The following is a 13,790-nucleotide window of genomic DNA, read 5'->3' on the forward strand; positions in this document are numbered from 1 at the left end:
TTAATCTAAATTTCTAGCAGTCCATGGTGTACTTTATTGCTTAATCTAAATTTCTAGCAGTCCATGGTGTACTTTAGACACATGGGAAAAGTATAATTAGTGGATCAGAGGTGTGTTGATGAATCATTATTATGTGTCCATGGTTAGTCCGGCAAAATGGTTAATCTGGCAAGGCTTTGGAACCAAGAGTGCCAGAAAATCAGTGGTGTACCTGTATCAACATACACACATGCATAAATATACAAACACACACACAGACATATTATCCCTGGGGATAGGGGAGAAAGAATACTCCCCACGTATTCCCTGCGTGTCGTAGAAGGCGACTAAAAGGGGAGGGAGCGGGGGGGCTGGAAATCCTTCCCTCTTTTTTTTTTTTTTGATTTTCCAAAAGAAGGAACAGAGAAGGGGGCCAGGTGAGGATATTCCCTCAAAGGCCCAGGTCTTTGTTCTTAACGCTACCTTGCTAATGCGGGAAATGGCGAATAGTTTGAAAAAAAAAAAAAGACATACATATCAGACATGTACATATTTACACTTGCTTTCCTTCATCCATTCTTCGAGCTACCCCACCCCACAGGAAACAGCATCACTACCCCCTACTTCAGCAAGGTAGTGGGGGGGAAAAAAAAGCCACATTCGTTCACACTTAATCTCTAGCTGTCATGTGTAATGCACCAAAACCACAGCTCCTTATCCACATCCAGGCCCGACAGACTTTTCCATGGTTTACCCCAGATGCTTCACATACCCTGGTTCAGTTCACTGACAGCACATCAACCCCGGTCAACCACATTGTTCCAATTCACTCTATTCCCTGCACACCTCTCACTCTCCTGTATGTTCAGGCCCTGATCGCTCAAAATCTTTTTCACTCCTGAGGCTCCTTCAGCCCATGGCTGCAGTCCTTCCAACAATATGAAAATGAGGTCTCCTTTGGACTGAGAAGTTCTTTGATGAGACAGTACTCCTAAAGATTTCTTGCCAAAGGTGCCTTTTTATTCACATTATAACTTCATGCAGGCAGATTCTGTTTACACCACTATTCAAACAGAAATAATATTACTATTATTTTTTCAAGTCATGAACTAACCTGTATTCGAAGATCATGACGTATATTGCGAATCTGATAAACAGTATTGAGGGCTTTCTTCACTAATGCCACTTCTTTTTCTGCATCACTTACAGCTTTCTCATACATTACCTTCAGCTTTGTCTGAAGGAGAAAAACAGAAGGATATATGATTAAGTTTCACAAGTATGGCCAATTATAATATGGGTAGTATATTTAATATAGTATATGACTAGGATACCCTGTGTAGCAACAGGTTGCAGGGAAATGTTTAACACTTGCAACAGTCTAAAATTAATTCATAAACTTGGATAATAACATGTACCTTGTTGTTCTAACATGTTTGACAAAAATAATACACTTGGAGGAGAAAAACTCAGAGGAAAAAAAGGCAAAAACATTACACACAGTTGCCACTTGTCAACATGACAAGGTTTTGGCCCTCACTCATGACACAGATATCCCATATGGCAATGTTCTTTAGTCTTTACAAGAAGGCTTAGAGCAGTTTCAAGCATCCACAGGAAGGCATGGCACACAGCTAATAACAGATTCTTCACTTCTAACAGACACTGATGCTAAATAAGATTACTCAGGGGGTAACATAGACAACACCGATGCCCTTCCCTCCCTCCTTCACATTCTTTCCCACTCCACCACTATATCTCATCTGTAGTGGGGTGGCAACAGGAATGGATGAGGGCAGCACGTATGAATATGTGCATGTGTATAAACATATACCTGTGTACGTATATGTATGTATACGTTGAAATGTATAGGTATGTACATGAGTGTGTGTGGGCGTTTATGTATATACATGTGCATATGGGTGGGTTGGGCCATTATTTCGTCTGTTTCCTTGCACTACCTCGCTAACACAGGAGACGGCAATTAAGTATAATAAAAAAACAGAGAGGAGATGTGATCGAATACAGGAATGCAAAATTATCAAAGGCTACTTAACAAGCTCCTTAAGGATAGATTCATCTGATTTCACTTGTAGTAATGGATATAAATTCATGAGCAAATTACTTTTTCTTTAAAAATTTTTTTAACATATGTTATGATTTACCAATCAAAGAAGGTAAAAGCAATACAATAGATATGTATAAGCACCACAGACTTGATAAGTATTTTGCTTCAAATCTATGATTAACATCATTTATGCTTCCCTAAGTATATGAAAAGTTTTCTCTTTGAAAAATCTATATGGCTTTCTACTTTTACCACACTAATCCATATGCTTCTGTTCTCTTCTATATATTCTATTTCTCTAATGCCCATTCCCTTTGGGAACTCCCAACATGGAGGTGACCATGGCAAAAGTCTTCACTTACCCCTGTCCATACATGCCTTACTTGCATACAGAATTCCACACATTCTTCCACCATTTCTCTCCCTGCAGTACTCTTCCACTCTACTTCCCCATGCCAGAGCTGGTCTTCCTCTCACACCAACCTCTTTAATCATATCATACACTCTCCTCCTAAACTCACTGTTTTGAATTCTTTCCCATGACTAAATTTTTTTTTTTTTTTTTTTTTTTATACTTTGTCGCTGTCTCCCGCGTTTGCGAGGTAGCGCAAGGAAACAGACGAAAGAAATGGCCCAACCCCCCCCATACACATGTACATACACACGTCCACACACGCAAATATACATACCTACACAGCCTTCCATGGTTTACCCCAGACGCTTCACATGCCTTGATTCAATCCACTGACAGCACGTCAACCCCTGTATACCACATCGCTCCAATTCACTCTATTCCTTGCCCTCCTTTCACCCTCCTGCATGTTCAGGCCCCGATCACACAAAATCCTTTTCACTCCATCTTTCCACCTCCAATTTGGTCTCCCTCTTCTCCTCGTTCCCTCCACCTCCGACACATATATCCTCTTGGTCAATCTTTCCTCACTCATTCTCTCCATGTGCCCAAACCATTTCAAAACACCCTCTTCTGCTCTCTCAACCACGCTCTTTTTATTTCCACACATCTCTCTTACCCTTACGTTGCTTACTCGATCAAACCACCTCACACCACACATTGTCCTCAAACATCTCATTTCCAGCACATCCATCCTCCTGCGCACAACTCTATCCATAGCCCACGCCTCGCAACCATACAACATTGTTGGAACTACTATTCCTTCAAACATACCCATTTTTGCTTTCCGGGATAATGTTCTCGACTTCCACACATTTTTCAAGGCTCCCAAAATTTTCGCCCCCTCCCCCACCCTATGATCCACTTCCGCTTCCATGGTTCCATCCGCTGACAGATCCACTCCCAGATATCTAAAACACTTCACTTCCTCCAGCCTCTCACCATTCAAACTCACCTCCCAATTGACTTGACCCTCAACCCTACTGTACCTAATAACCTTGCTCTTATTGACATTTACTCTTAACTTTCTTCTTCCACACACTTTACCAAACTCCGTCACCAGCTTCTGCAGTTTCTCACATGAATCCGCCACCAGCGCTGTATCATCAGCGAACAACAACTGACTCACTTCCCAAGCTCTCTCATCCCCAACAGACTTCATACTTGCCCCTCTTTCCAAAACTCTTGCATTTACCTCCCTAACAACCCCATCCATAAACAAATTAAACAACCATGGAGACATCACACACCCCTGCCGCAAACCTACATTCACTGAGAACCAATCACTTTCCTCTCTTCCTACACGTACACATGCCTTACATCCTCGATAAAAACTTTTCACTGCTTCTAACAACTTGCCTCCCACACCATATATTCTTAATACCTTCCACAAAGCATCTCTATCAACTCTATCATATGCCTTCTCCAGATCCATAAATGCTACATACAAATCCATTTGCTTCCCTAAATACCTCAAAGTATTATGTTTCACCCACTTTACCACTCGATTAATCATTCCATTTGCATTTCCTGCCACACCAAGTCTCTCAAACATCTCCTTTCTTTCTTTGTTCCATATAGTCATACCATATACTCCTCTCAAATAGCTCATTTCTAAAGCCTTCATTCTTGACCTATGTGACTCATCCCATGTCCATGTTTCAACTGCACAGTCAGCAAACAACATAGTATCATCTGCAAACAGGCTTGTCACTCACCACCATACCTCACCATCACATTCTATCTCTGCACTCTTCCCTTGTTATGCTTTCATCTCTCTGATTACACCATCCACATTCATGTTAAAAAGCCATGGTGACATCACACAGCCCTGCCTCACACCCACATGTATACTGAAACCTTCACTCAACTCTTCATCCACTCGTACACATGTATTTTCTCTTCTAAAGAGGCTTTTGCACCATCTGTAAGTTGTCCCCTCTATCCTATATATCCTTAATGCTCCCCAAAAAAGCATTCCAACTGACTTTGTAATATGCTTTCTCTATATTCATAAAAGCTGCATGCAGAATTTTTTTTCCTTTCACTAAATACTCTTCCATAGTCCCCTTCACAAGACACTTTTCCAAAGTCATTCTCACTGAAAAAATCTGATCCAAACATCCCTTACCTTTCCTAAAATTGCTTTGCTCCTCATTCTGCATTCAGTCACTTCCTTCATTCTATCAATCAAAACTCTTGCATACACTTTACCTAGTATACTTAACAGACTTATTCCACTATGATTACTGCAAACATCCTTAGCTTTCCCCCAATCCTCAGGCACAGCCTTTAGCTTCCATGCTAAACTATATACTATGTGGATCCACTCTATCACACTCTCTCCACCTTACTCCAATATCCTAGCTGCAATCCCATCCACTCCAAATGCCTTTCATGCTTTCAATCTCATTTACCTCCTTTGCCACAAGCTTCTGCACTTGTGCGCTTTTCCTTCCATTCTCCATACTCATGCATGTAACAAATGCTGCCTCACCTTCTTCCACATTCTTCAGTTCTTCAAAACAGTCTTTCCACCTTCCTTTCACTTCCTCCTCTTGATTCCTTCCTTCTCACATTTATGTTTCCACTCTCATATCCACTTCTTTCCATTTCCACCACGTTCCAGTACAATTTGTTATTTTCCTTAAAGTTTTCACTAAACCTTCTATGAAAATCTTCATCTACTCTTTTTTTTTTTTTTTGCTTTCCTCCATTACCTTCTATCTATCTATCTATATCTCTGACACATGTTCCAATAGGAACTCCCTCAAAGGACTGGCCATGGCAACAAAGTCTCCTTAACTAAAGAAATCCTATGCCACTTCTAAGCCTTTAGTGCTTCACCCTTAACAGGCCACTGGCAGAGGGCAAGTCTAGCACTTGCAGAGGCTCCTACCAAATGTTCCCAATGACAACTCCAATCTAATCCTTTTACCTGCTACTTCTAACTAATGTTACTACTTAACGTTCCTACCCTAAATATTCCTACCTATCACTTCTATCTACAGCTCCTACCATTTTGCCAAGAGTCAGGGCTAGCACATAGTGCTCACCACACGAATATCAAGAGTTATAAAGAATGAGCTACATGAGTTAAGTGTTGTCAAGTGTTACATATGACTAGGAGAGTTTGTATGTATGAGGACAGATTGCCAGTAGTCCACATAATTGAGAGGCAGAAAGAAAAACCAGTTACCTTGGTCAGGGGAATGCAACTTGACAACCACTAAAGTACTGCCTCACTAAGCAGATGTCACTAACCCTGCTGATACCCAGGTGGGTAGTACTGGTATCATACCTCCCTAATCATTGGCTGCCTACCAACTACTACAAGAAGAAAGGAGAGATAGGTATATGTTTGAGGAAAGGAACCTGGATGTTTTGGCTCTGAGTGAAACGAAGCTCAAAGGTAAAGGGGAAAAGTGGTTTGGAAATGTCTTGGGAGTAATGTCAAGGGTTGAAGAGAGGACAAGAGCCAAGGAAGGAGTAGCACTACTCCTGAAGCAGGAGTTGTGGAAGTAAGTGATAGAGTGTATGAAAGTAAACTCTAGATTGATATGGGTAAAACTGAAAGTGGATGGAGAGAGATGGGTGATTATTGGTGCCTATGCACCTGGTCATAAGAAGAAAGCTCATGAGAGGTAAGTGTTTTGGGAACAGCTGAGTGAATAAGTTAGCAACTTTGATGCATGAGACCAGGATATACTGATGGGCGATTTGAATGCAATGGTGAGTAAAGTGGAAGTTGAGGGTATGATTAGTGTACATGGGGTGTTAAGTGTTGTAAATGGAAATGGTAAAGAGCTTGTAGATTTGTATGCTGAAAAAGGACTGGTGATTGGGAATACCTGGTTTAAAAAAGATATACATAATAAGTATACGTAAGTAGGAGAGATGGCCAGAGAGCGTTATTGGATTACATGTTAATGATTGGTGCATGAAAAAGACTTTTGGATGTTAATGTGCTGAGAGGGGCAACTGGAGGGATGTCTGATCATTATCTTGTGGAGGCAAAGGTGAAGATTTGTAGAGGTTTTCAGAAAAAAAGAATGTTGGGGTGAAGAGGGTGGTGAAAACAAGTGAGCTTGGAAGGAGACATGTGAGGAAGTACCAAGAGATATTGAGTGCAGAATGGCAAAAGGTGAGAGTAAATGACATAAGGGGAGTGGGGGAGGAATGGGATGTATTTAGGGAAACAATGATGGCTTGTGCAGAAGATGCTTGTGGCATGAGAAAGTTGGGAGGTGGGCAGATTAGAAAGGGTAGAGAGTGGTGGGATGAAGAAGTAAAATTCTCAGGGAAAGAGAAGAGAGAGGCATTTGAACGATTTTTGCAGGGAAGTAGTGCAAATGACTGGGAGGTGTATGAACGAAAGAGGCAGGGGGTCAAGAGAAAGGTGCAAGAGATGAAAAAGAGGGCAAATGAGACCTGGGGTGAGAGAGTATCATTAAATTTTAAGGAAAATAAGATGCTGTGGAAGGAGGTAAATAACGTATGTAAGGCAAGAGAACAAATGGGAACATCGGTGATGAGGGCTAATGGTGAGGTAATAACAAGTAGGGGGTGAAGTGAGGAGATGGAGTGAGTATTTTGAAGGTTTGTTGAATGTGTTTGATGATAGAGTGGCAGATATAGGGTGTTTTGGTTGAGGTGGTGTGTGAAGTGAGAGGGTCATGGAGAATGGTTTGGTAAACAAAGAAGAGGTAGCGAAAGCTATATGGAAGATGAAAGCCGGCAAGGCTGCCTTGCCAGCTTTCATCTTCCTCAAAGCATTCACTACCTCTGTTTACTATTCACTACTCTGTTTACCAAACCATTCTCCTTGATACTCTTACTTAGCACACCACCTCAACCAAATCAGCCTATATCTGCCACTCTATCATCAAACACATTCAACAAACTTTCAAAATACTCACTACATTTCCTTCTCACTTAATCACTTCTTGTTAATACCTCCCCATTTGCCCTCTTCACCGTTGTTTCCACCTGTTCTCTTGTCTTATGCACGTTATTTACCTCCTTCCAAAGCATCTTTTTATTCTTCCGAAAATCTAATGATATTCTCTCACCCCAACTCTCATTTGCCCTCTTTTTTGCCTCATGCACCTACCTCATGATCTCCTGCCACTTTCCTTTATATATCTCCCAGTCATCTGCACTACTGCCTAGCAAAAATTGTCTAAACACCTCTCTCTTCTCTTTAACTAACAACCTTACTTCTTCATCCCACCACTCACTACCCTTCTAATCTGCCCACCTTCCATCTTTCTCATGCCGCATGCATCTTTTCCGCAAGCCATCACTGCTTCCCTAAATATACTGCATTCCTCCCCCACTCCCCTCACGTCATTTGCTCTCACCTTTTGCCATTCTACACTCAATCTCTCTTGGTACATCCTCACTCAAGTCTACTTTCCAAGCTCACTTAATCTCACCACTCTCCTCACCCCAACATTCTATCTTCTTCCTGAAAACCCCTACAAATCTTCACCTTCGCCTCCAAAAGATAATGATGAGACATCCCTTAAGTTGCCCCTCTCAGCACATTAACATCCAAAAGTCTTTTACATGCCTATCAATTAACATGTAATCCAATAACGCCCTTTGACCATCTCTCCTACTCACATATGTATACTTATGTATACCTCTCTTTTTAAACTAGGTATTCCCAATCACCAGTCTTTTTTCAGCACACAAATCTACAAGCTCTTTACCATTTCCATTTACAACAAAGAGCACCCTATGTACATCAATTATAACCTAAACAGCCACACTTCTCACCTTCGCATTCAAATCACCTATCACTATAACCCGGTCTCATGCATCAAAGCTGCTAACACACTCAGCTGCTCCTAAAACACTTGCCTCTCATGATCTTTTTTCTCATGATCAGGTGCATAGGCACCAATAATCACCCATCTCTCTCCATCTACTTTCAGTTTTACCCATGTCAATCTAGAATTTACTTCCTTACACTCTGTCACATTCTCCCACAACTCCTGCTTCAGAGTAGTGCTACTCCTTCCTTTGCTCTCGTCCTCTCACCAACCACTGACTTTACTCCAAAAACATTCCCAAACCACTCTTCCCCTTTACCTTTGAGCTTCGTTTCACTCATAGCCGAAACATCCAGGTTCCTTTCCTCAAACATACTACCTATCTCTCCTTTCTTCTCATCTTCATTACATCCACAGATATCTAAACACCCCCAGTCTGAGCTTTTGAGGAGGATGAGCACTCCCCGCTTGACTCCTTCTGTTTCCCCTTTAGAAATCTCTATTACAAGGAGGGGGCATTTCCAGCCCCCCCTTCCGCCCCCTTTAGTCACCTTCTACAACACGCAGGGAATATATGGGAAGTATTTTTCTACACTAAATAAACTATTTATGTATTGTTAAACATAATCACTGTTACCCCACCAGTAAGGTATATGTACATAAACGTCAACATTCGCACATCTTTTCTTTCTTTCATACTATTCACCATTTCCCACATTAGCGAGGTAGCATTAAGAACAGAGGACTGGGCCTTTGAGGGAATATCCTCACCTGGCCCCCTTCTCTGTTCCTTCTTTTGGAAAATGAAAAAAATGAGCGGAAAGGATTTCCAGCCCCCCACGCCCTCCCCTTTTAGTCGCCTTCAACGACATGCAAGGAATACGTGGGAAGTATTCTTTCTCCCCTATCCCCAGGGATAAAATTCGCACATATACATACATATACATATCAACATATTTATTTATTTATTTATTTTGCTTTGTCGCTGTCTCCTGCATTAGCGAGGTAGCGCAAGGAAACAGATGAAAGAATGGCCCAACCCACCCACATACACATGTATATACACACGCGTCCACACACGCAAATATACATACCTATACATCTCAACGTATACATATATATACACATACAGACATACACATATATACACATGTACATAATTCATACTGTCTGCCTTTATTCATTCCCATCGCCACCCCGCCACACATGAAATAACAACCCCCTACCCCTCATGTGTGCGAGGTAGCACTAGGAAAAGACAACAGAGGCCACATTTGTTTATACTCAGTCTCTAGCTGTTACGTAATAAAGCACCAAAACCACAGCTCCCTTTCCACATCCAGGCCCCATAGAACTTTCCATGGTTTACCCCAGACGTTTCACATGCCCTGGTTCAATCCATTGACAGCACGTCGACCCCGGTATACCACATCGTTCCAATTCACTCTATTCCTTGCACACCTTTCACCCTCCTGCATAATCAGGCCCCGATCACTCAAAATCTTTTTCACTCCATCTTTCCATCTCCAATTTGGTCTCCCACTTCTCCTCATTCCCTCCACCTCTGACACATAGATCCTCTTGGTCAATCTTTCCTCACTCATTCTCTCCAAGTGACCAAACCATTTCAAAACAACCTCTTCTGCTCTCTCAACCACACTCTTTTTATTATGTTTGAAGGAATAGTGGTTCCAACAATGTTGTATGGTTGTGAGGCGTGGGCTATGGATAGAGTTGTGTGCAGGAGGATGGATGTGCTGGAAATGAGATGTTTGAGGACAATGTGTGGTGTGAGGTGGTTTGATCGAGTAAGTAATGTAAGGGTAAGAGAGATGTGTGGAAATAAAAAGAGCGTGGTTGAGAGAGCAGAAGAGGGTATTTTGAAATGGTTTGGGCACATGGAGAGAATGAGTGAGGAAAGATTGACCAAGAGGATATATGTGTCGGAGGTGGAGGGAACGAGGAGAAGTGGGAGACCAAATTGGAGGTGGAAAGATGGAGTGAAAAAGATTTTGTGTGATCTGAGCCTGAACATGCAGGAGGGTGAAAGGCGGGCAAGGAATAGAGTGAATTGGATCAATGTGGTATACCAGGGTTGACGCGCTGTCAGTGGATTGAATCAGGGTATGTGAAGCGTCTGGGGTAAACCATGGAAAGTTCTGTGGGGCCTGGATGTGGAAAGGGAGCTGTGGTTTCGGGCATTATTGCGTGACAGCTAGAGACTGAGTGTGAACGAATGGGGCCTTTGTTGTCTTTTCTTAGTGCTACCTCGCACACATGAGGGGGGAGGGGGATGGTATTCCATGTGTGGCGAGGTGGCGATGGGAATGAATAAAGGCAGACAGTGTGAATTGTGTGCATGGGTATATATGTATGTGTCTGTGTGTGTATATATATGTGTACATTGAGATGTATAGGTATGTATATTTGCGTGTGTGGACGTGTATGTATATACATTGTGTATAAGGGTGGGTTGGGCCATTTCTTCCGTCTGTTTCCTTGCGCTACCTCGCAAACGCGTGAGACAGCGACAAAGCAAAATAAAATAAATAAATAAATAAATAAATCTCTCTCTTACCCTATTATTACTTACTTGATCAAACCACCTCACACCAAATATTGTCCTCAAACATCTCATTTCCAGCACATCCACCCTCCTCCACACAACTCTATCTATAGCCCATGCCTCACAACCATACATCATTGTTGGACCCACTATTCCTTCAAGTATACCCATTTTAGCTTTTCGAGATAATGTTCTTGACTTCCACACATTCTTCAACGCTCCCAGAACTTTCGCCCCCCTCCCCCACCCTATGATTCACTTCCATGGTTCCATCCACTGCCAAATCCACTCCCAGATATCTAAAACACTTCATTTCCTCCAGTTTTTCTCCATTCAAACTTACCTCCCAATTGACTTGTCCCTCAACCCTACTGTACCTAATAACCTCGCTCTTATTCACATTTACTGTCAGCTTCCTTCTTTCACACACTTTACCAAACTCAGTCACCAGCTTCTGCAGTTTCTCACCCGCATCAGCCACCAGCGCTGTATCATCAGCGAACAACAACTGGCTCACTTCCCAAGCTCTCTCATCCACAACAGACTGCATACTTGTCCCTCTTTCCAAAACAATTGCATTCACCTCCCCAACAACCCCATCCATAAACAAATTAAACAACCATGGAGACATCACACACCCCTGCCGCAAACCTACATTAACTGAGAACCAATCACTTTCCTCTCTTCCTACATGTACATAAGCCTTACATCCTCGATAAAAACTTTTCACTGCTTCTAACAACTTGCCTCCCAAATCATATATTCTTAATACGTTCCACAGACCATCTCTATCAACACTATCATATGCCTTCTCCAGATTCATAAATGCTACATACAAATCCATTTGCTATTCTAAGTATTTCTCACATACATTCTTCAAAGCAAACACCTGATCCACACCTCCTCTACCACTTCGGAAACAATGCTGCTCTTCCCCAATCTGATCCTCTGTACATGCCTTCACCCTCTCAATCAATACCCTCCCATATAATTTCCCAAGAATACTCAACAAACTTATACCTCTGTAATTTGAGCACTCACTTTTAACCCCTTTGCCTTTGTACAAAGGCATTATGCAAGCATTCCGCCAATCCTCAGGCACCTCACCATGAGTCATACATACATTAAATAACCTTACTAACCAGTCAACAATACAGTCACCCCCTTTTTTAATAAATTCCACTGCAATACCATCCAAACCCGCTGCCTTGCCGGCTTTCACCTTCCGCAAAGCTTTTACTACCTCTTCTCTGTTTACCAAATCATTTTCCCTAACCCTCTCACTTTGCACACCACCTCAACCAAAACATCCTATATTTGCCACTCTATCATCAAACACATTCAACAAACCTTCAAAATACTCACTCCATCTCCTTCTCACATCACCACTACTTGTTATCACCTCCCCATTAGCCCCCTTCACTGAAGTTCCCATTTGTTCCCTTGTCTTATGCACTTTATTTACCTCCTTCCAAAACATCTTTTTTTTTTTTTCAAACTATTCGCCATTTCCCGCATTAGCGAGGTAGCGTTAAGAACAGAGGACTGGGCCTTTGAGGGAATACCCTCACCTGGCCCAATTCTCTGTTCCTTCTTTTGGAAAATTAAAAAAAAAACGAGAGGGGAGGATTTCCAGCCCCCCACTCCCTCCCCTTTTAGTCGCCTTCTACGACACGCAGGGAATACGTGGGAAGTATTCTTTCTCCCCTAACCCCAGGGATATATATATATATATATATATATATATCACTTGACTAATACTAAATATAAATTCTTTTCCTCTACAGCTAATATTGATGCAGTAAGTAATGTTCTGGATGATTAAGCTGTACTTATATCACAGATGTTCAAATAAATACGATTAGATTAATAATGAACAACTTTTAATCAAAACTTTAATATTTTTCATTCTTACAAACTGTCAATCAAAAACCCATTCAAATGTCAAATCTAAAAACAGTAGTAGGATTAAGCATTCAGGGCAAGACAATAAAACTGAAAAATATCGCTAAATACCTACTACATTGTTTAACCACTGTGCATGCTTTTCACCAAGCGTTTTCTGATATGATTTAGTTTGAAGACATTTATTTATCAGGTCTCTTTCTTTTTATTCTCCCTAAAATTTAACGATACTCTCTCACCCCATCTCTCATATGCCCTCTTTTTCACCTCTTGCACCTTTCTCTTGACCTCCTGCCTCATTCTTTTATACATCTCCCGGTCATTTGCACTATTTCCCTGCAAAAATCGTCCAAATGCCTCTCTCTTCCCTTTCACTAACAATCTTACTCTTCATCCCACCACTCACTGCCCTTTCTAATCTGCCCACCTCCAACGTTTCTCATGCAACAAGCATCTTCTGTGCAAGCCATCATTGCTTACCTAAATACACCCCATTCTACCCCCACTCCCCTCACGTCATTTGCTCTCACCCTTTGCCATTCTGCACTCAATCTCTCCTGGTACTTCCTCAGACAAGTCTCCTTTCCAAGCTCACTTAATCTCACCACTCTCTTCATCCCAACATTCTCTCTTCTCTTCTGAAAACATCTACAAATCTTCACCTTCCCCTTCATAAGATACTGATGAGACATCCCTCCAGTTGCCCTCTCAGCACATTAACATCCAAAAGTCTCTCTTTCACACGCCTATCAATTAACAAGTAATCCAATAACGCTCTGGCCACCTCTCCTACTTACATATGTATACATATGTATATCTCTCTTTTTAAACCAGGTATTCCCAGTCACCAGTCTTTTTCAGCACACAAATCTACAAGCTCTTCACCATTTCCATTTCCAACACTGAGCACCTCATGTCCACCAATTATTCCTTCAACTGCCACATTACTCACCTTTGCATTCAAATCATCCATTACACACTCACTCAGCTGCTCCTAAAACACTTTCCTCTCATGATCTTTCTCATGGCCAGGTGCATAGGCACCAATAATCACCCATCTCTCTCCATCCACTTTCAGTT

The 13,790-nt window shown here is 41.8% G+C and overlaps 1 protein-coding gene across 2 annotated transcripts in view; it reads right to left on the reverse strand.

The window, feature by feature from the left end:
- Positions 1-13,790, reverse strand: part of Sgf29 (SAGA-associated factor 29) — a 122,413-nt gene that overhangs the window by 51,045 nt on the left and 57,578 nt on the right. For both annotated transcript variants that reach the window (XM_071692690.1, XM_071692689.1), the window contains exon 5: positions 1,094-1,216. In XM_071692690.1, the coding sequence (XP_071548791.1) occupies positions 1,094-1,216 (123 nt within the window). The remainder of the gene's footprint in view (positions 1-1,093; positions 1,217-13,790) is intronic.

The sequence above is a fragment of the Panulirus ornatus genome, chromosome 53, assembly GCF_036320965.1.
Source record: "Panulirus ornatus isolate Po-2019 chromosome 53, ASM3632096v1, whole genome shotgun sequence".
Lineage (NCBI taxonomy): Eukaryota > Metazoa > Arthropoda > Malacostraca > Decapoda > Palinuridae > Panulirus > Panulirus ornatus.